Consider the following 21,889-nt stretch of genomic DNA (forward strand, 5'->3'; position numbering starts at 1 on the left):
TGTATATTAAGTAACAATAATGAGAAAAATAACCGTGAACTCCTGAGCCTCCACCATCCAGAAAAGTTCCTCCTTAAGCTACAGTCGAAGCCCCCCGGCCCAGTCTGACTCGAAAGGACTGGTCAGAATGCCCGAAACTCTTACGGAGAGAGGAGTCAAAATCCAGGGACCTTGTCTTTTAAAACAATAAAAAGGGAGAGGGTCCAAATCTCTACTCCTTAAACCTCTTACCTCTTACTCAGTCCGTTAGCTCCTTGGCCGCGGTGAGCCAGCATCCTGGGCTCTGATGTGAACCGGAGGGAACGAAACTCCTCCGAATGCTGAGACATCCCTGCCTTGCGGCTCCTGCCGAGGCTCCGAGGAGAGACTGCGCCCTGCAGTGGGACCAGGTCTCCTGGGGACTGGGATGGTTGGAGAAGTCGTGGCGAGGAATTTGGAGCCGTTACGCCCCTCGGCCCCAGACTCCGGACGTGCGTGGGACTGCGCAGAACACAGCGAGTCCTGCCTAGGGCTCCCTGGCGCTGGGCCAGCGCGGCAGCCCCGACGGCGAGCGCCCCGCGGTGCTCGGCTGGGGTCAGCGCGTTCGCCTCCGTGCTGCGCGCGGAGTGAAGGTCTCAGTCCAGGGCGCCGGCCAGGCTGTGGGCAGGAGGACTGAAAGGTCGCTAGGCCGGGAGGCGGCCGAGCCGGATCCGCAGAGTTGGCGCCTGGAGGAGGGTCAGGGGCACCTCGGGACTCCGCGCGCCTCCGCGCGCCTCCAGCCGCAGGTCGGCGCCGCAGGGGTGGGATCTAGAAGCCAGGGAGGGTCTAGCACCGAGCCCGGGCCCTCGGGAGGCAGGAGCCCGGCTGAGGGATTAGAAATGAGGCTTTCAAACCCGGCCGAGGCGTCCGGAAGCGGCATTTACGGAGCGAAGGGAGGTCGCAATTACAAGGTGACCCCCCCTCCCCCCGGACGCCAAAACGCCAAGGGCCTGTAGACTCACACCCTCTGCTGTCTAAGATGGGGTGTGATGGGGGCTCCGTCCAGCCTCCGTCGCAGGGAGCGCCTCGCCCCAAGCGGGACGTCAGCGCGCGGGGACCAACGGAGGCTGGTGCCGGGCGCCCTTTCGCGGGGAGGGTCTTCTCGCATTCGTGCTCCGAGGGGGCGTGGGTTCTAGTCTCCGGGTCTCGTTGCTCGGCAGCCCCTCAGGAGCCGTCCATTTGCTCCCTCCAGGCCACCCACGCGACTTGCCCCAATTTCCCGGCCCTGGGTTTCCCCTCTCCGCTCCCTTCCTCCCCACAATGAAAGGAACTGGCGAAAGTTCCAGGTCCCGGGCGGAGGGGCACCTCTCTCTTCCCGAACCGCCTAACTAATTAATCAGAGGCTTAAGGAGACCTAGGAGTTGTAAAAGGCGGTTTGGAAAGAGGGGCGGCTGACTAGGTCATTAACCTCCGGTAGAGATGGGAGGGAGACGCGCCTGGCCGCCTCCGCGGCCCCTCCGGGTCCTTCTCAGCACGCGGGTTTCGGCCTCTCCACCTGCCCGCCGCGCTCCAGCTCCCGCCTTCCTGTCCGGCTGCTTCACTTCGCTCTTTGCCATTCTCCGTCTTCTCTCTGGCTGCCTTCGAGGGCCCCTTTCTTTGTGTCTGCTTCTGTCTACCTGTCCAGGTGTCTCTCGCGCCCTTCTCCGCGCCCAGCCTGGGCCAAGAGAACTTTAAGGTCATGGCGAGGGGCCCCGGCTGGCGGTCTCGGCTCCCAGGTCTCCGACGCGGCACTGCAGGCCTGCCTGCAGCTGAGGGAGCTGGAGACCCGAGGAAATTACCCTCCCCCCCTCCCCCCCCCCCCGCCCCCATCCCGCTAAGAGCGGGGCATTTGTGAAGGGAAAACAGATTCTCAAACTTTCAGCTCTCTTTCGGTATGGGCCAACTCAGGATAAGGCAGCAAATGGCTGAAGGCCCAGGCCCTACTGGAAAAAAGCTCCATTTCATTTTTATTAGAGACGCAGAGAGCTTGCACATCCCTCTACGTGGGCAAGGGTGCAGGAGGCCGGGATGGGGCATTGTGGGCGGCTTGTCTCAGTCCTGGGGTCCTCAGCACCTCTGAGCAGGTGCCTCTTATTCTGGGGAAGGCTTGGGGACAGTATCCATGCGACCTTGTGATACATACAATGGTTCATCTGCTCCTTTAATTTATCTTGTCGGGTACCCAAGTCTATTTCACTGCCTCCTCAGCATCACATTTGTGGTATTTGTATGTGAGTAGTGAATAAAAGTTTCTTAGCATTTTGGGTATCACTTGCTCATACTTTAAAATCTGATGAAAGCTATTGATTTCCTCCTCCTCAGGGGGAAAAATGCACTTATGTAGTACTCACCAAATCCCACAATTTCAGAGGGTTTCAAACCCTTTGGACCCCAGGTGATGAACTACTATTTGAATCAATTAAAGAAGCTGGTGTCTGGAAAATGGTGACACCAACTATGGTGAGTTGCCTCAGGTCTTCACTTTTTCCCCTGTGGCTGGTATCTTGGTGTTCACCAGGCCACGCTTCCCCTTTACCAAGCCCATGCGGCAGCATTGCCCTCCCCACCACTACTGGGGGGGGTCTGGGTTCCCAGTGGGAGCTGATCTTTCCTCCCTCCCTGGGACTAGGAGGCTTGAGAAAGTGGGAAGGGCTTTGTGTGTGTGAGGGGAGGGGGAGCTGATCTTGGACCCGCTAAGAGTGGCACCGACTGCTGGAGGGAAATCAGGCTTGGGCAGCCTCCAAGGGGATAAAAAACATACTGGAACTCCTGGGAAGGGAAGGCTATTTGGCAACAACCCCCTAGATAATGCTGTCTGCGAGCCAAGCAAATGGGGATCAAGCAGTAGAATGTTCTTTTGTGTCCCTTATTGATCTTCCTATTCAGTTTCCTCGGATACCCCAACTCTTTGTGGGGCTAGAGACTTAGTCAATGTTATAAGCTGAGGGGATTCTGAACTCTGGGCTAAAAGGGGAAGACATTTGCTCCCAAACATTTCTGTAATCTCCTTAGTAGGAGCCAAACAGCAGGTGGCCCCTGAGTCGCCTGGGGGACCTCCTAGTGTCACCCAGACTCTACGCTGTGGCTTGTCTAGACAATTCTTTCTCCACAGCCTAGTAAAAGCTTCCTAGCCTTCTCTCCACTCCTTTAAGTTGGCCAAACTAGATCCCCCAGAAGAAAAGTCAAGTTTCTTTGGGGTCTGAGAAGTGAAGAAACTTCCTTCTTCTTGGACTATGTTCAAACAAATTAGGGCAACTGGAAATGACCTGGATTTATTGTACGCCCCCCTACACACGCTCCAAACCCCATCAATTGCTACACATTTCAAGCAAATGTGACTGGGGGCAGAAAAGACCCCAACCCATTCCTGGTTGCCCCTCTCTGAGCCTGGCACAACCACCACCTACCAATGCCAGCGGTTCTGGGCTGTAACAAGAAGCTAATGGTTAGCTGATAGTATTCAGACCCCTGCCTGAATAAAAAGAAAAAATGAACCATTTTCTGCTTGGGACGACTTAAACTGAATAATTCTGGCTGTGAACACCTGACCTAAATACTTTTAATCAGAGCAGAAGAAATATATGCCCATTTGTTCCCTACTTTACTAATTAAAAAAGCTAGTTGGTGTTCTTAGGAACTTCCGACTGAGGGTCTGGAGCCTGTAGTTATCTCGCCTCCCCTCCTCAGGCCCCTCCGTCCCACCCCTCCCCCCACAAGGCCATCCCCACCGTGGAGTTGGCCTCTTTCTGACAGACAATGGGAGGGGGATGCCCTCAGACCATCTGGCTCCTCCCCTGCACCGGGGACTTTGGCCCTGAAAAGGCAATGCTGCCATTGGCCAGAAGTTCTGGCCCAGCAGGGCTGTCCCCTTTCCTGGGCCTCAGGACTGGTTTCCGAGAGCAGAGACTTCTCACTGGCTGCAAGTCAGCAAGGCTAACTGGTGGGGTGCAGCTCCCGCTGGAGCCCCAGAGCTCCGCCCAGTGCTAGGCACACAGTAGGCACTCAGGAAATGCTTGTTGAATGTGGAATGAAATTTCCCACCAGGCAAAGGTCTGTGACGTGTCTGAGGAGCCTCTGAGGCTGGTGCATGGAGAGCTCAAGGCCTCCTGGCTGCCCAGGAAATGAGCAAGACCTGGTTTTTCTCAAGCATTTCTCAGATGTTCTGTTTTAATTCCAGCTTTCTGGGGCCTCTATTTCTTTTCTGCCCATTCTCTAAGGCAGGCTTTTGCTCACTCCAGCAAAGGAGAAAGGCTCATTGAGAAGCCTGATGAGAATTTACCACCACTCCCCAGACCTTTCCCCAACCAGATCCAGATACTTCAGGCTAAAGGGAGTTTGAACCTGAAATGAGCCAGATAATTGCCCCAATTCTCTGTTCCTCATTGAAGAGATAGCTACAGGCCAAGGGGTTCAAGGGGCCTCACTTTTATGGATATGGCTCTAAGTCAAAAGAATACATTATACATATACAGGCTGAGACGCACACCCTCCAACCTAGACTGGTTCTCTGAGAACAAAGCAGGCTTCCTCCTCCTTCCCATTGCCTCCCTTCTCCACCTCTTTCCTCCTCCTCCTCCTTGTTATTAATAGTTACTCTTTACCCCCTGTTCATCAGGCATTGTGCTAAATCCTAGACACCTTGTACATTAATTAATCCTTACAACAACCCTAAGAGTGAAGACATCCAGATTTTGCTGATGCAGAAACTGTGTCACTTTTCCAGGCTTGAAGCCTGTGTGTGTGTGTGTGTAATAACATTGATGTGATACTGGCAGACCTGAATGCTCAAGTAGCATAATAAGGATGGAAATAAAGAAAACTGACAATGAAAAGATCTTAAAAGTTTTTGAAATATGGAGTATTTTAATAGAACGCTGTTCCTCCTGCCCTAAAATGAACAAAAAAAATGCTGCAATTAGCTGGCTAATTCCGAGCCCCAAATGCTTTCCCTTGAAATGGGCGGATAATGAGGCCTACAGTATGTTTGCAGTTGAATTCGCCTGATGTTGCTCCATTTTCCCCCCCCCTAACTTTTGTGAATCGATCGGGCAATCACAGTGAGACGCGCAGACGCCGCCCGACGCGCACAGACTCACACGCAGACACTCTCACACACAGGAATGCTGACACACACAGACCCGACTTTATCCTGCCTCCAGAGTCTTTTATGACCCAGCCTCGGGAATGAAAATAGAGTTTGGAGCAGAATAATGTGCCCGAGGCCGGGTAGGGCACAGCTGCTCCAGATGTGCGCTCGGTAATTAGGCGTCCAAGAGAGCCCCTGCCTGGCTGGGAGAGGAGCGTCTCGCCGGGGCCCGGACCTGGGCAGGCGCAGCGTCCTCTCTCTGCCCTACGGTAGGCGCGCGCCCTTTGCTGCCGCGGCCCCAGGGGCCCCTCGCCCCTCTTCTTCCTTTCCCGCAGCGGATTCTCCGGAACCTCTGTCCTAAAAATAACTTTGGGGAAACTTCTCTTAGAGGGCTCTGCAGTATAAAATGATGTCTCTGCCTTGGGGGAAGGGGAAAGAGCGACCCCAGTTTCTCCCAACCTCCCCTTCTCAGGTTCTGGATGTTTCTGAGCTCAGACTCAGAGGGACTGGGTCCTGAACAAGGCTTCTTTTCCCTTACCCCACCCTGTAACTCGACTGGCCCCATTGAAGCCAAAGAGAGTGACCCAACTGCCAGCCCTAAGGGCCCCTCTCTTTGGGGTTTATGGGACAGCTGTATATCAGACACCTTCTCTTAGCCATGGGTCTCTTTTACAAAGTATTCAAACCTCACAATATCCCCGTCCAGTAGGTCGTTTTCATCTGAGCCTTTGAAGGCCGGAAGCACTCGCCCACGATCACGCACAGCTAGGGAGGTCATATGCCGCTTTGAGCTGACTAGTCCTGGAAGGGAAGGGGCGGGACCTGTCTTGGCCCCTGAATTGGCCGAGCCGCTCCTATACCTGCCTCCAATTCCCTTATGTGCTCCCCCAAGTCTAAAATGCAGAAAATACCAAACTTCCACCATAGACAACTCCAAAGGCTGTCATTCTGGAAATGAATTTTGCTTCCAAGAAAGACATTTTGTGCTGGGGTCGTCAGAATTTGGAATAACATTCCATTCGGAGTAGGGGACACGTCCTCCAGCCCTGCTTCACCACTTTTAATAACTGCTCTGATCTTGGGCTAACCACTTAATTTGCTCGGGCCTCAGTGACTTCTTTTGCAAGTTATGGGAGGGGGTAAAGAGTCTGGCGCTGCCCCTGATCTGGCTTCTGGAGAGATCAAAGGAGATTTGGGCTGTGGAGTCGGGGATGGGGCGGGGACTGGGGAGCGGATGGAGCCATGATTAGCTGTGGATTCCTTTCCCAGCCCTCACTCATTTAATCGTGTTTCTCTTGCTTGGCAGAGGGCGCCAAAGGCGACGCGCCGGCGGCCAGCTCCAGGCCAAGCCCAGTGCGTCTGCAGGAACCGGCCCCTTCACCCGGCGCGGGACACAGAGCTGCGGGAGGAGGATCTTCTTCAGTGCGGACTCAACGCCAGGGCGCCGCCTAGAGGTCGGCAGCGGCCTCAGCCTCACCGGCTGGCGACCACAGAGCTGCTTCCGCAGCCACGGCCAGAAACTGGGGGGAGAAATCCAGCTCGGGTTTCAGGAACACGGCTTGTGGCACCTTTGACTTGCCTGAGACACCCCCACCCCTTAATGAACCCTAGGAAGGGACGCGGGCCTGGAAGGCCCAGAAATAGTTATTCTTGTGACTCTCACTAAATGGGAGGGGGGTGTCTCAATTTCGGTTTCTTTGAGGATCCTGTGTTGTGTATCTGTGTCTACACTGCCTCCTCTCACCATCCAAACCGTCCAGCCTCCTCCAGTTATGCTAGAACTCTGCTTTATCTTCGAGGAGGGAAGGGAGTGGGGAAAAGTTGCCCCTAAATCTAACGCCTTGGTCATCTAACGTTTTCAGTTTTCAGAATAATTTGGAAATGGACATGCTTTTGGAAAATTATTCAGAAAACTTTTGAGGGTGAAAAGTAACATTGCCTAAATGGCCTTTACCCACTAAGTGACCATTAACTAGTGTATGAGTGACATTAAGGAGGGTGCTTATTGGCACCAGTGCCTCTGTTAGTGGGTGTCTGTGCTGAGCATTTGACGTTGATTCTGGGGCCAGGTGACCTCAGGATGAAAAGGCTGCCCTGCATCTATGGTTTCAGGTGCTGGAGGCCCCATGCAGAGAATTTTATTTTTAAACTGGAATCCATGGCCTGGGTTCTCAGGATGGGGTAAGGCTAAGCCACAAACACCCTGAAATGTGTGTGCAAAATGTGTGTGTGCTCAGGTGTGCCATTCTAAGGCTGTGGTCTCTTCCTTTTTTACAGATTCCACAGAGACCCAGGTCAGCACTGGGCAGGGAGCCAGTACACTGACCTGTTTCCACCCCCCCCCCCCCAATCTAGGAAGGCAGGGGTGGGTAATAACACTCTTGAATGGTGTGGAAACTGCTGCCCCTCAGGTCTGCCCTCCTCCTGTCACTAACAACTCTCAGAGGCAAATCCTCTCTGATGGAAGGAGTGACTATTTAGTAAAAAATATATATATACAGCAAGATAAAGAGTGAAATGAGGAGACTGGAGCACATAGTGAGGAGGAGAGCTGGAGGGGCCTCCCCTGCATATCCTGAAATATGAATGTTGGGATGGAAGCAAGCTACTTCCTGTCTTCCAGCTGTTAATGAGCTCCCCACTTCCTCCTTCTTGGAGAAGGGAAGGGGCCGGAGGGCATCCCCCACCCCTTGCCAGCTGAGGCAGTGGGACTGCTCGCAGCAGAGTTAGCCCTTCAGAAAATTTGAGAACTGTAAACCACAGCCTCGTATTCTCCCTGTCCATTCCACTTTTTATCCATTTTTTAAAAATCCCCAGTAGTGCTTTGGGGCCTTTGGGGGGGGGGCAGGGGGAGGTGATGAAGTTGGCTGGTCACGCAGGGCCACACCTGTATGTCTGTTCGAGGAAGGTGAGCATCAGTGCACCAAACCCCCTCCTGGGTCTGCAGCTAGGCCTCAATCCTCTACCCAAGACTTGCCTGCCTCTTAGATCCGAATCCTTGGTGGTTTTGTTTTGTTTTATGAATAACTGTGAGGACTGATGGAATTCCCACCCCGAAGGCCACCTGATCAGGCCCCCCCAACAGACAAAGTGAGCAAGAAATCAACAGCTTCACTCCTAGTTGTCTGGAGCACAAAGCAAAAAGGGATTTTTCTTAGTTTTGGTTCACATGGTCGAATTGCGAGTCCAAATCCGGATTCCACAAAGTTTTGTAAAAAAGAAAAAAAGAAGAAAAAGAATGGCCCAGAGCAGAAAAGAACTATGGAGAGGATTGGTGGCCGTCCAGGTAGCAGTCATTTTTGTTTGATTTTGAGGCTTTTCAGGAGCCGGAGAGGAGACGGTGGTAGAGCTCGGCAGAGGCCGATTTGGACACAACTAGGCGCTGGCCGTCACTTCCACTCCAGCGAAGACCGGCCCCTCGGTTTCTCCTTTGGGCACCCCTGCCCGGCTCAGCCCCGTAGACATTCTGCCTCCCCTCTCCTGCCTTCTAGCAAGTACCTGGCAATAAACGGGGCGGGGCAGGGCCGAGAGCCGGCGACCAGAGACGGAAAAAGAAAAAAACCCGCTTTCAGCGGAAAGATGCAAAGAACGGAGGTCAGGGCGTGGCTGGCAGAGCCAGAGCCTTAGCAAGGAAGGACCGGGCGCCTAGCCCTGCCCGGCGACGAGCGCGGGCTCGGAGCGGGCAGTGTTCTCCAGGTCCCGCAGGCGCGAGCCGGCCGGCCGGGCGCCGGGGACCGCGCGGGCCAAGGCCGAGGCCAGCCCGCTTCTCTCCACGCGGACACGGGCCTCCCGGCGAAAGAAAGGGGCCGAGCGGCTGTGTCCACGGCTCGTAAATTTGTTTCTCTGCCTTTAACCCGCCCCCGGCCGTCTTTCTTTTCAGGATGTGAGGGGATGTAAACCGTTTGAAGTTCATCCACACGGTGAAGTTTTATTGTATTTCCGGTCCCCAAGATTTATACCCGGGAGGGGGCGCGGGCGGCCCCGCAGACTCCTGCGCTCCCTCGGACTTCCCCGTCGGACACGTGGCCGCTGGGACCCTCGCCTCCGGGGCGAGGCCGGGAGGGAACCGGGCCGGGCGGGACGGGACCGCTCGCTCGGCGCCTCCTGCCCCTTCCGACGGCCGCTCCCGCCCAGCGCCGCCGCTGCCGCCGCCCAGGTAAGTCCGCCGCGCGGCCGCCGCCGGGTGCGGGGCGTGCGCCGGGGCACCTGTGAGGGTGCGGGGTCTGGAGGGGCGGAGGTGGCAGTCGGGGACATCGGTGGGGGCGGGGAGCGAAAGGCCCAGGCTGAAGGTCCGCGAGGAAGGAGCCAGTTTCCCGGTTTCATCTGTGAATTCAGAATAGATTGTCTTACCTGGGACAGCTCAGCCTCTGCGGAGCCGGGGTAGGGTGACTTCCTGGCCACTGCTCAGGTCAACCCGCTTTCCTTCCAGTCCTGGGCTTCCGTTTGCTCCCTAGTCTTCCTGACACTTTCTCCCGCTCTGCTTTTTGACTCCCTCTCCGACTGTCAGTTTTTCTCCACTCTCCTGTCTGTCCCTGGTTCAAAGTTGGAGTCTGAGGCAGGGCTTGAAGATTTGGCCTTTCAACGCTACTCTGGGTGACTCTGGAATGTAGGCAGTAGCCAGATAGTGACTGTATACGTACGTTGATGACAGTTTGAAGTTGAGAGAGAATTCTTTTTGGCTCTGGAGATCCAGCTGCATAGATAGAGGCTGAGAGGCAGTGACCGAGCAGGCTGGGCCTAGGGTGCCCTCTGACCAGGGATCCTGGGGGAGAGCAAACGTTCCTGGAACCTGAGCTGCCAGGACCAGCTCCAGAATGGTTTTGCCTGGAGTCCTGCCTCCAGTTCTTTGGACATGGTGTTTACCAGCAACCGTGTTCTGTTTGGGAAGAGGAGGATGAAAATGAAGTTAGCTGGCCAGCCCTTTGGGCCCACAAAAATGGCTGCAGGGACCTGCCCCCAGTGAGCCCTTGACCTGGAGCGTGAACTGGAACTGCTGAGTGAATTAGGTAGTTTCATGTTGTTGGGCCTGGATTTCTGAACACAACGACATCAAACCACCCGACTCACGGCAGTTACTGCTCCTCGCTTAGCTGGAGGAGTGGGGGGTGGGGGTGGGGTGTGTGGCAGGGGCGGGTAAGTGAAGCAGCGTCAGGACTGCTGTGTCACCTTGCAACATGGTGAAGGGGTTTGATGTCCCTAACCCAGGAGCAGTGAAAATGTTCCCTGGAGAAGAGATCTGGGGTGTTCTAGGGTGTTCCCACTTCTGTATTTGTTTACATGTGTGTTGGGAGGGAAAGGGGGGAATGAGGAGCATTCCACTCTCCAAAGCCACCTTTGTGGGCTGTTCTACAGAGCCAGAAGGATCTGAGTTGGGGCTTCAAGCTTCCTGCTTGGGCTTCTGTCTACATGCAGATTTTCCAAGGAAAATCTCCCCAATTTGGCACATGCTTGATTTCAGCAGAGACATGGGGGGGGGGCTTGAGGTCTTTGTAACCTTTTTGTGGGGTGGACAGGGCTCCCCTTCAACAGGAAGCTTCAGGTGCTTGAAGAGGGTTCTGTCTGTCCCATTCTGAAAGAGAAACATCAGGATCCTTTGCAGTCTCAACCTACAGGCCCCAGGGTCCTTTCTAGGGCCCCCTAGTGGGACAGAGGTGGGTCCAAAAAAGTCCTCCTTTTCCACCCCCATCTCTCAGCTGGGCTTTTCCCCACTGAGTGGCCAAGGCTCCACTGGAGACCCTTGGGCTGGGCTGCGGGTATATCAAGGTATGGAGGGCCACAACCCCCCCCCCCCACCCAGAGGGGCCTGTCTTTCAGGCTAGTGGGGACCCCAGACTGTTGTACAGTTCAGCCCAGACTGATGAAGTGACAGGAGATGGAACAGCGGGGGTGGGACAGGGGCAAAGCTGTGATACCCTCTTTGACCCCAACCCTCTCCAGGCTTCTGGCTTTCTGCCCAGGAAAGGAGAAACTAGAAGTGCTGGCGGAAGGAGGGGGCCGGTCCAAAGCATAAGCTAACTTTTGTTTCCAAACTTTTTCCCCCTGCTTGAGGCAGAGGAAAGGCGGAAGGGGGCCCAGGGAAGAGGCCAAACCGGATGGGGCTCTGGCGCCGGGCTGACGTGGAGGGTCAGCCCTTCAGGGTGTCTTTGAATAAGGGGCCCCTGCTAGGGTGGAGAAGGCCCTTGGGAGACCCACCCTCAGCCTGGGAAGAAATGCAGCCCTCAGCCCACTGCCCTGGTGAGCAAAGGCCAACAATGCTGTCCCTTGACATTTTCTTGTCCTCCTGTCTGGATGAAGATGGTCCGGAGTGTCCTGCTGCCTTACCTTCCTTCTCCTCGGGCTTCTCACAAACCTGCCAAGCCACTCAGAGCCTGACTGTCTTCCATCCCTGGTGTCCCTTGGCCACCCCCTCCCAGGAACAGTGCTGTAAAAAGAAAAAAAAGGGGGGGGGGACGTTAGAGAGAAAGGAGGAAATAAAGTCTTTGGAAAGCAGAGAGTTTTACAACAGCCGCAGGTTTTATGGAAGCAATTCCGCAATAACCTTCTACCTGCTCAGCTGCTTTCCGCCCTGCCTGCCGCCCACCCCGTTTGGCCTGCTGGATGCCCCCTCCTAGAGAGTCAGCCACCCCCATGGCCTTGCATATTCCTGGCGGCTGAGAGTTGGTAAGAAGATTCCTGAGTTCTGCTTGGGCCGCTGACCTCTCCGTCCTTCCTTTCACCTCTGACATCCTGGGAGGAGGTTGGGGAGAAGATTTCGTTACTTTACAATTAAAACCCCCACTTGGAGGGTGTGGAAGCACTAAGGATTGAACCCATGTGTGCAGATTCGATGTGATTCCTTTTGGAGGCCATTATTTGTAAAGGGTGAAGGTTCTGGGGACCTTGATTTCTTCCCCCCAGAGCAAGTGTCCCCACACCTCTTTCTTTCCCACAGTGGATCTGGACTCTGATCCTGGGTCAGAAGAAATAACTCCAGTTGCTTGGGGACATAAACGTGGGGACTTTTCTAATTTCGTTGTACACAGCAGTGCTTTTGTATGACCTCCACAGTTACCTGAGAGCTTTCACATTCAACACATTTCTGTCCACTGGTCAGATTCACACTTGTGTGGGACACACTTGTGCACAAGTAACAGTCCCTTTATCCCCGTGTCCATCACTGCCATGAAATATGCATCACATGATGTACACTGTCCCTGTGGTTTTGGGTAAGAGACACAGTAAAGGATTTCGTGGTCAGACTGGAAAGTCACAAAATTTCATGACCTGCCTTGGGCCAGGCATTTCCTTCCAGAGAAATATTTTAGAAGGAAGTTGTAAAAGAATCCAGTTTTAAGTCACATGTGTTTGTGGATACGGTATATATTTTGCTTGAATATCAAGTCAACAGGCAGATTTTCAAGTGAAGCTTCTGAATCAGCTAATGTTTTATAGCCACAATTCAAGTACGCAAATAGTCAAGTTTTTGTCCTTTCTATAAGTGCGTGATGGTTATAAAAATGTACACACAAGCTTTTGGGTCATAGATCTTTTCATACGAGCAGAACTATAAACCCATGTCATTCACAGGGGTTATACACACATCCATATATGCACCATTATATCTTATATATGAAAGTCCAAGCACATTGAGTACTATAGCTGGGCAGATTTATTTATTACATATTCTCTACACAGCATAGAGCACACTACATTTGCACATTGGGTTCCCCATAAAGAAATATTGATTTGAAATATAGGTACAGGAAACACACATCTATTCAAATACGCATGCATAAATTTCAGTTTAGCTTATCCATTAAAAAACTTTCCCCCTTTTCCACTTACTGTTTTTCTTTTTCTTTTTCCTTCTTGCTTTTATTTCCTTCCTTCTGTCTAGATTTTCTCTCTCTTCTGATAGTGAAGGGCCCTTCCAAAAGCAGACCTTAAATCACTGACACTCACCGGCTGGTCCTAGCCAGGGCTGGCCTCTGCTCTCCCCACCTCGTCCTCCTTCTTGGTTCTTGGCTGCTCTGGGCCCCACTGCGGCCAGAAGCTGCAGCTTTTCCCTGCCTGCCCTTCCCAGAACTATCAGCTACCGGCCCCAGCTGTGTTCAGGCGCAGCGGCGGGTGCAGGGAATGGCAAGAGGCTTCGAGGGGCTTTTCCTTCTTTCTCTTTAGGATTGGGGAGAGGTAGGGAGCGGTTTGGTCTCTCAGGGCGAAGTGACCCCACTCAAGCAACCCCTCTATTAAGCAGCTCTAGAAGCTGGGCTCCAGGGGCCGCAGTCCTGTTTCCTTCTCTCCCTCATGGTGGGTACCATTGTCTGGGAGAGAAAACTATGTGTTGGGGGTGGTCCCCAGAGCACCCAAACAAGGGGCTTCCTCTCAGCTGACTCTTTAATCATTTGCCTGAGCGGGAACTGAGCTTCAATCTGGGGCAGCAATGCTCTCTAGAAAGCCTGGCTGGAGTGGGACTCACTGCTCTCGGCATCTGGATCCCTACCTGGAGGAGCCGCTGGGACACAGACTCCAGGGCTTGGGTGCTGCTGGTTCATCCTCTTCCCTCCAGAGTCACCTCTCCTGAGAAGATGACGAGACCTCCAAAACCTGTCACTTTGGAATCATGTCCACCCTCCAGCTTGTTCGTAAGCAAAGGCTAAGTTCTGGTCTCAAAAAAGAGGCCTGGCTCCCCTCCTTACACAGCACCCAGGAGCCACCAGGGGTGCGGGGCAACTCACCAGACAGACGGCAACCTACACACCTGAACCCTGTCTGCTGGGCCACTTCACCCTTGTAGGGCACAAGTCATGGTCCACAGGTTCTTCCTCCTCTAACTTCTTCCCTAAACTAAGTGGCTCTCTCAACTTCTCTCTCGTGGGGAAGAGAGACAGCGGCAAAGCCAGGGCCAGAGTGGGAACCAGAAGGGCTGCAGTCAGAGCCCAGCGCCTACACAGCTTGGGTCTTAAAAACAGCCCAGTGCTGTGACTTTGCCATAAATTAAAAAGTCCCTGCCCACAGCCCACATGTCCTGTTGGGCCCTAATTTATATACTACAGAAAGCCATATACTCAGCCTGCCATGCTTCATAACACCATTATTTATAGCAGGAGAGGTGGTTTTTTTTTTTCTTTCTGAAGAATATCTTTATTACAGGTAAAGCTAACAGCAGACTCCATAGGTCTGGCAAATCGAGAACAGGTGCTTTGCCTTAACTGTGATTCATTCGCTAGGTGCCCAGCTTTTTCCGCTGTCGAGTCTGGGGAGCTCCCTCGACTTTCCCAAGCGTCCAACCGCTACTTAGAAGAATTTGCATCGGATTTCTGTTTTCCCACTTGGGTCCCATGGAAAAAGCATATCTTCACGCTGTTTGGTTCCGGATCTGCTGGGCTGTTGCCCTCGGAGAGCTGGGGTGGAAAAGGAGGGGGCCGGCTGGGCGCCGGCATTGATCTTTAAAAAATCATTTTGAAATCGCCATAATGTGAAGAAATATGGCGCTTTGCCCTCGTATTTCACACGTAATGACATGAGATGGCTTCATTTGGAAAGAAAAGCGGGCGGGAGTGTGTCTGTGCGTGTGCGGAGGTGATCCGCCGCCTTCTGCACGGCAGAGGGTTACATGGCCAAAAAGATAAAACCTCAAATTAGAATGGTCCCGCTTTTGTGAAAACGACAGGACTGGGGCAGCCTATCTTATAAGGGCCCAGGGTCGGAGACTGCTGAGAAAATCGGCCCCAGCCTGCCCCGAAACTCGACCAGAGAGAATGGGGTCTATCCAGGGGCAGCGCCTTCCTGAGCGCCCACACCACGAGAAGCAAGGGCACCCAGGGCAGAAGCCGGAGGAGCGACGTTTGGAGATGGGCCAGGAAGCCAACCGGTGGCCCCGGGGGAGCCCCGGCGCAGGGCCTTAGAGTAGATACCAATAAAACGGGCGATTTGGAAGCTCCCCGAGAGAGAGTCTGCAGGAGGGAAAGCGGCGGGAGGGCGAGAGACTGACCCTGCACGCTCCCTGAATATGCTAGTACCCAATACAGCGTGTTTGGAAATCCTTACGAGAGCGGCAATGCCGGCGAAGAGCCGGCAGGAGAGGCGAAAACTCGGACTCGCCTCCTTCCCCAGTGGGTGGAAGGGGAGATACCTCTGGACCCCTTCCCACACCTCTGCTGACACCTTAGGGAAGTGCCCTTAACCCTTTCTCCTGTTGGGCTCCCCCATGCGAGCAATTTTAAGGGTCTGTTATTCAGTAGAAGAAAGGAGAAATGGCTACGCAACCCCCTTTTCTCTGACCATGGCCAGAGAGAGGCCTAAGACATTTAAAGGAGCTTTGACTAGTTGTATTAAACTCTTTCAGAGGCTCAACTCTCCAGGGCCTGATGAATCCCTTTAACCTCATGCGGGTTAATTTTAGGACAGGATCTTTGGACACTCGGGCCCTTTTATTCCCTTCTCTCCTCCCTCAGCTACTGAAGGGTCAGGAGAAGCTCCCAGGCCTACAAACCTCCCAAACTAGTTACAGAGTACCCTCCAAAGCAGACAACATCCTATAAAATCCCAAATTCTCCCTCATCCCCTTTACTTCATTTCCAGCGGCTTGCTGCAGCGCTGTTGTTTAATAAACATCTTGTGTCGGGGACAGAGAAGAGCAAACGAGGGCCGGCGGGGTGGAGTGGAGGTGTGTTTGGGTGGGGGGACGGGACCACCTCCTCTTTCTTTAATTATGCCCTGGGCCTCTCCGGCTGCTCCCCAGGCCGGGGCTCTCTCCCTCCCTCTGTCCTGCGCTCCCTCTCTCCCTCCTGGACCCGCCTGGGGAGAGGGCTCCACAGCCAGCGTCCCTCCCGAGGCAGCCCGCTGCTTTCCCTCCGCCTCTCCTCCGCCCCCGCCGCCCCACATAGAGAACTGCCCCCCTTCCTGCAAAACGGGGGCGGGGGTGGGGGCGGGCGGCCGGCAGCTCTGGCTGAGGTTACGTGGCCGCCGGAGCCCTGACGTGATAGCACATTGCATCAGCATAAAACAATCCATCCTCGATATGGAATGCGGTGTGGACGGATGACAGCGAGAGCGCAGCCCCCTCGCCCGATTGATTTATGTCGGAGCTGACGCTTTATCAGGCAGTCGGAAAAACTTTGACCAATCATTTTGCAGGGAGCGCCGAGCCGGGCTGCTCCACTGTACTTTGTTGGCTGAGAAGTTGAGCAGGGGGTGGGGGTGGGAGGGTGGGGGGCTGGGGGGGTCGCGTCCGAAAGCCCTCACACCGGTCCGGGTGCCACCTCTCCCTGCTTGGGCGCCGCGCGCGAGCGCTTCCCTTCCCCCTGCGAGCGCCCGGATAATGTCTGAGAATGTCCATTTCTGGGACGCTTAGCAGCTATTATGTCGACTCGATCATAAGTCACGAGAGCGAGGACGCGCCTCCAGCCAAGTTTCCTTCCGGCCAGTACGCGAGCCCGCGGCAGCCGGGCCACGCGGAGCACCTGGAGTTCCCCTCGTGCAGCTTCCAGCCCAAAGCGCCGGTGTTCGGCGCCTCCTGGGCGCCGCTGAGCCCGCACGCGTCCGGAAGCCTGCCGTCCGTCTACCACCCCTACATCCAGCCCCAGGGCGTCCCGCCGGCCGAGAGCAGGTACCTCCGCACCTGGCTGGAGCCGGCGCCGCGCGGCGAAGCAGCCCCGGGGCAGGGCCAGGCGGCGGTGAAGGCGGAGCCGCTGCTGGGCGCGCCTGGGGAGCTGCTCAAGCAGGGCACGCCCGAGTACAGTTTGGAAACTTCGGCGGGCAGGGAGGCCGTCCTGTCTAATCAAAGACCCGGCTACGGGGACAATAAAATTTGCGAAGGAAGCGAGGACAAAGAGAGGCCGGATCAAAGTAAGTTATAAAAAGTGAGGAAATACCCAGGCCGAAGGCCAGGCGAGGGGGAGGGGAGGGGAGAGGAGAGGCAATAAACTGCGGACAATGTGAAGGGAAACCGCGGCGAGGGCCGGAGAGCGAGCGGGGGCGGGGGGACGAGGGAGGAAGGAAGGGAGGCAGCTGGGCGCCCCGGGAAGGGAGACTGAGGCCGCTGGAGGAGGGCCGCCCCGACGCCTCCGAGTCCAGGGGGGGCCCCGGGACGCCGGGACCAGCTCGCCGCTCTCTCGGCCTCCCTTCCCCCACGCCCCGGCTCACAGCCCGGGAGAAGCCGACTACCGCCGGCTAGGAGAGGAGCTGGCGGGGCTGGGGAGGCCGCCAGCAAGGCCGAGAGCCCGCGCGGGCCAGGGCGCGAGCGCACCGGGCTGCCGGGCACCGCACGGCTGGCAGAGCTCCCCGCGCCACGCGCACACCGTAAAAGCCGGCAAAGGGGAAGTGGGAGGGGGCTCATCAGGATTTTATTTGCGATGCAACAGCTTGGCGGAGGATTGTTTCTAGCAGATCTCGCTCAGTAGCCGCTCAGGGTCCGCAGCCGGCGCCGGGAGGGGCGGGGGAAGCCCAGGACCCGGAGACTGAGCCCCCTCCCCGGATGCGCCGGCCCCTCCCCGGGAGCCTTCCCTCCGGTCGCCCCCTCCCCTCCTTGGCATCCTCGCCCAGGTTGCCGCTTCCTTTCCTGCGGTTCCCGCTGCTCTCCGCAGGGTTCCCTAGCCCAAGCCAGAGCTGTCCGCCTCGCGGGGAGTCAGGGAATCGCTTCCGAATTTCGGGGCCGACCGGCGGCGTGGAGAAGAGATCCCGAAAGGACCCTGGGGAGAGGAAGGGTGGGGGGAAGAGAGGCTTGCGGAGAGGCGGAGAACTTTATTCTTGGGAGGTGGTTTCTCACTATCTCCCACTCCTCCAAGAGCACCCCCGCCAGGAACCCAAGTCTGGCTAATTTCCAGGAGGTGCTGCTCGCTAAGAGCGGCAGGAGGGGAAATCTCGGATTTTTCGTGTTTTTAAGGTTGAGAAGGGCAAATTGGTCGGAGCTCTTAGCCCCCAAACAATAATCTGCAGGCTGGTGGGGACAAGTCCTCACCCTTTACTCTTTTTGGAGTGCGAGGTTCAGATTTTTTAGTCTGTGCTTGCCCTGCCGGATTTTCCACCAGCAGAGTGGCCTACAGGCCCTTTGGGGGGTGCCCTTGCTGGCTGGAGGGTAGAGAGCTGCCCTGCTCCCCTGAGGTCTCTGTGGGGTCACTCCACCTCCAGCCTGCCAGGTTGAATCACAAGAGCTGGCGTTTGGGTAATGCACGGCTCTCCCCAAACCCTCCCTGCTCACACGCAAACAGACCCCCACCCCAAGCCCCCAAACTCTGCCTGGAAAGTCCATTATTGCAAGGCAGCAGTTTGGCTAGGATCAATTATTAACATTTTTTTCCTCTTTCATATTTAATGTGGCTGTGGGTCCCATCCCAGACAATCACGTTAAGGAAATAGCGCTGGAAATTGCTAAGACACGGTACTTAGTGTAGGATGAACCAGATTATTATTATTTTTTTAATATTCAGTGCTTTTCATTTGGGGTGAAGAAACCTACCAGAGGGTGGGCTGCTATTTTTAATTGGCTCTGCTTTATTTGGCAACGTCTCTGAGTTCAGGGGCAAGAAGAGAAGCCTGTATATATTTTTGTTTGTTCTTTTCCGCCCTCTCCTACTCAGTCACCCCTTTCTCTGTTGCCTCTCACTGCATGGAGCCAGTTGGAGTTAGGTGCGCTGTGAAGGACTTCTGTTACCCCCACATGATCCACTGGAGCAATCTTGCATCCCAATCTTCCTGAACTTGCTTTAACCAAACTGCGAGCTGAGCAGGAGCGGAAAAGGAGACTATTGCAACCATAAGTTATCTGGGAGCCCCCAGTGCTCCCTTGTCCACAGGCTGCAGTTGATAAATGGTTGCAATTGGGTTGCATGTGAATTGGAGTGTGCTGGATGTTTGCATCTCTAAATGTGAATCCATATTTGTGGTGTGTGTGTGTTGGGGGCGGGGGGAACAGGCAGTGAGATATCTGCGTAGACACACATGCCTGCTGCCATGTGGCCAAGAGATGCAAGTTTGTGATCAAGGCAGGAGGGTGTACTCAAACTGTACTGGAGGGCCAGGAGGTCTCTTGGCTGTGGCTGAGCAGAAGCCACTCTCCTCTCCCCCATCCCAATCCTTCTCTCACCCCTCAGACCTAGAGCCAGGACCCTTCCGTCAGCTACCCCTAGTTAGTCTGGTAGAGCTGGTGGGGGAGGGGCTTTAGGCAAGCTGGGCTCTGACCTGAGTCCTAACCAGTTCCTACCCAAGTAGAGAAATAGACTGAGCGAGAACCTGGGGCAGGCAAAGCTTTGGAAGTGGTGAGAAGCCTGGCACACTTTGGCTCCATCCTGTCCAAATAACTCTCACCTGGAGGTGTCTATAGCAACTCCTGGCCCATCTCTGGAACGCTTTCTGGGAACTTGAAGGCCCATGTGCCCCTTTCTCCAATGCAAGATGGGGAGTGGAGATCAGGGGTGCACCCTCTTGGAAGGAGAACACGGGGGCCCTTCACCCCTTCACCCCCTTTCCTTTCTTTGATTCTGTCACTGCTTCTCTTTCAGCCAACCCCTCCGCCAACTGGCTGCACGCTCGCTCTTCCCGGAAAAAGCGCTGTCCCTACACCAAATACCAGACGCTGGAGCTAGAGAAGGAGTTTCTGTTCAATATGTACCTCACCAGGGACCGTAGGCACGAAGTGGCCAGACTCCTCAATCTGAGTGAGAGACAAGTCAAAATCTGGTTTCAGAACCGGCGGATGAAAATGAAGAAAATGAATAAGGAGCAGGGCAAAGAGTGAAGACCCCCGCCCTCCCCACCCCTTCCCCATCTCACGCTTATTTATAAGTGATGGCTGGCTGCCAAGCCAGTGCTGTCTGGGATGTATTCAAGTGAATGGGGAAGGGGTTCTTTCTCTTCAAAGTCCTTTTCTGTATCTAGAGCCTCTCTCCTTTCCTTTGCCCTCACCTGTCCCTCTCTTCTCCCTGGGCCTCAGAAGGAAGTGTATGGATTTAGAAGGTAGATGTAGTTGGTTCCTAAGAAGGTGATGGGCCACAAGGAAAGAGAGCCCTTAGTAGAGTCCCTGGAAACCCTCCTAAGTTTTCTGGGAAGCCCCAGCCCCTCACTTCCAGCCCACCTGTTTCCCCCCTGCACCTATCCCAGAGTCAGCCAGGGACACTCCCAACTCCACACAGCCCAACATGCCCACCTGCATGAAGCCTGGAGCCCCCAGTAACAATGAGAAAATTCACAGTCAGCAGTTATGAAGTGACACACCAAATGCAGACCATCACACCTCAAATCTGGCAGAATAGCCCACAGACCATCAGGCAAGCCCAGGGTCTACCCCTGATGGAATACACACCAAGAAGATGTCTAGAGACACACTCCTGAGTGAGGCACTGCAGCTCAAAGGGCCCAGCATCACAACACCATCCCCACAGAATCCTTAACTATACCGAGGCATGGACTGAAGGGCAAATGGGGTAAACTCAGTTCCCAGGCTGGTCGGCTAGAAAGGGCAAGGAAAGGCAGTGGTGGTCTTCTGAGAGTCTCTTAGGATTTATGAAGGTAGTCCACATACACACATTTTGCTGCAGGAATTCTTTAATTCTGCATGTTGTTTTCCTCTCCTTCCAACAAAAGGAGGTCAATTCGTGGGTCTTAAGCCTTGACAATGTCGTCCTCCTGTTCATCTGTGCCCTGCTTGACAAAGACTGTAGCTTCTCTTGCTTGACACCAGCCCTGCATTCTTCCGCATCCTCCCCAGATCTGTTTTCAACTCTGTTCCGCCAATCCACCTTGCACCGGCGCGTCAAGTCGCCCCTGTAGAAATCCCCCTCCACCCTCCATCCTCTGCTAGCTCTACCCCTTCATACGCAGGAAAGCCAGGTCAGGAGAACCAGATGGAGAATTTACTGTGAATCGATTCCGGGCTTCTTTCCAGAGCAAGTTGTGGAGGACAGGGAGGAGCAAAGGCTCCCGGGCACGCGGAGCTTGACTTGTTCCTCCCGTCCTGCCCAGTCTGACCCCTGCGGAGGAGCCCCGGGCTTGTCAGCTGCCGCCCCAGCGCAGAGACCGGCCCCAGTGCCTGGCTTTGCCTCCCGAGACTGAGACTCGGGCCTGGATGGCGATCTGCGCGCGCACGCTTCTGGGAAGCAGTCCCGCTTGCTAAGGAAAGAGGCGAAATCGCACCTAAGCATTAGGCCGGAGCTTACTCTAGGCTTCCTTTCCTCCCCCTGCTACCCCACCTCTCCAATCCCCTTCAATTCACCGGACTCTCGCTCCTGCTTATCCCGACCCTACAAGGGGACATTCCAGTAGAACTTTGCTTTGTCGGTGGCAGTCGTGAAATTGTGCTGTGTTTTGTGATTTCTTTGGGGGTGATTGTCTCGCCTGTTTTCAGTTGTTGCTTATATGGGAGGGTTGTGGGTGGGAGTGGGGAGGGCGAGGGGCTTAGAGCTGATTGTTTTGGAAGAAAAAAAAGCAAGAAAAAGAACAAAAAATATATATCACTCTAGAAAATAAATTTCTCCTTGTGTGTCATTCTGTGTTGGCTCTCCTCACCTGACCAGAGGTAGAGATGTTAGTTCCAAGAGGGTGGCTTGAATAAATGAGAGAGTCCTGCGCCCAAGAGGTTTCTCCTTAGACCTTGCAGGGTGGGCTTCCTAGTGGAGCTCTGAGAGCTGGTCCGGACCCAGGCTCCCAAGACCACTGCTTAAACTGAGCAAGAGCCTTCCAGCAGGAGAGCTGGGAGACTGAAGGGGGAGAAAAGGAAAGATCAGTGGTTTGGAGAGGGGTCTGGGTCTGCAGAGAGCAGTGAGATCTTCCCCTTAATTTGCACTGGAGACTTCCCCCCACCTCCAGAGCCAAAGGGAAGGCAAGTTCTGCCCT

The 21,889-nt window shown here is 54.8% G+C and overlaps 1 protein-coding gene across 1 annotated transcript; it reads left to right on the forward strand.

Moving 5' to 3' along the window:
* The first annotated feature begins 16,331 nt into the window (after nt 1-16,331).
* On the forward strand, nt 16,332-21,411 carry HOXB9 (homeobox B9). Its single transcript, XM_057716777.1, has 2 exons — nt 16,332-16,909; nt 19,561-21,411. The coding sequence occupies exons 1-2, from the start codon at nt 16,393-16,395 to the stop codon at nt 19,794-19,796; spliced, it is 753 nt and encodes a 250-aa protein (XP_057572760.1). The 5' UTR covers nt 16,332-16,392; the 3' UTR covers nt 19,797-21,411.
* The last annotated feature ends 478 nt before the right edge of the window (nt 21,412-21,889 follow it).

The sequence above is a fragment of the Hippopotamus amphibius genome, chromosome 17, assembly GCF_030028045.1.
Source record: "Hippopotamus amphibius kiboko isolate mHipAmp2 chromosome 17, mHipAmp2.hap2, whole genome shotgun sequence".
NCBI classification, from domain to species: domain Eukaryota; kingdom Metazoa; phylum Chordata; class Mammalia; order Artiodactyla; family Hippopotamidae; genus Hippopotamus; species Hippopotamus amphibius.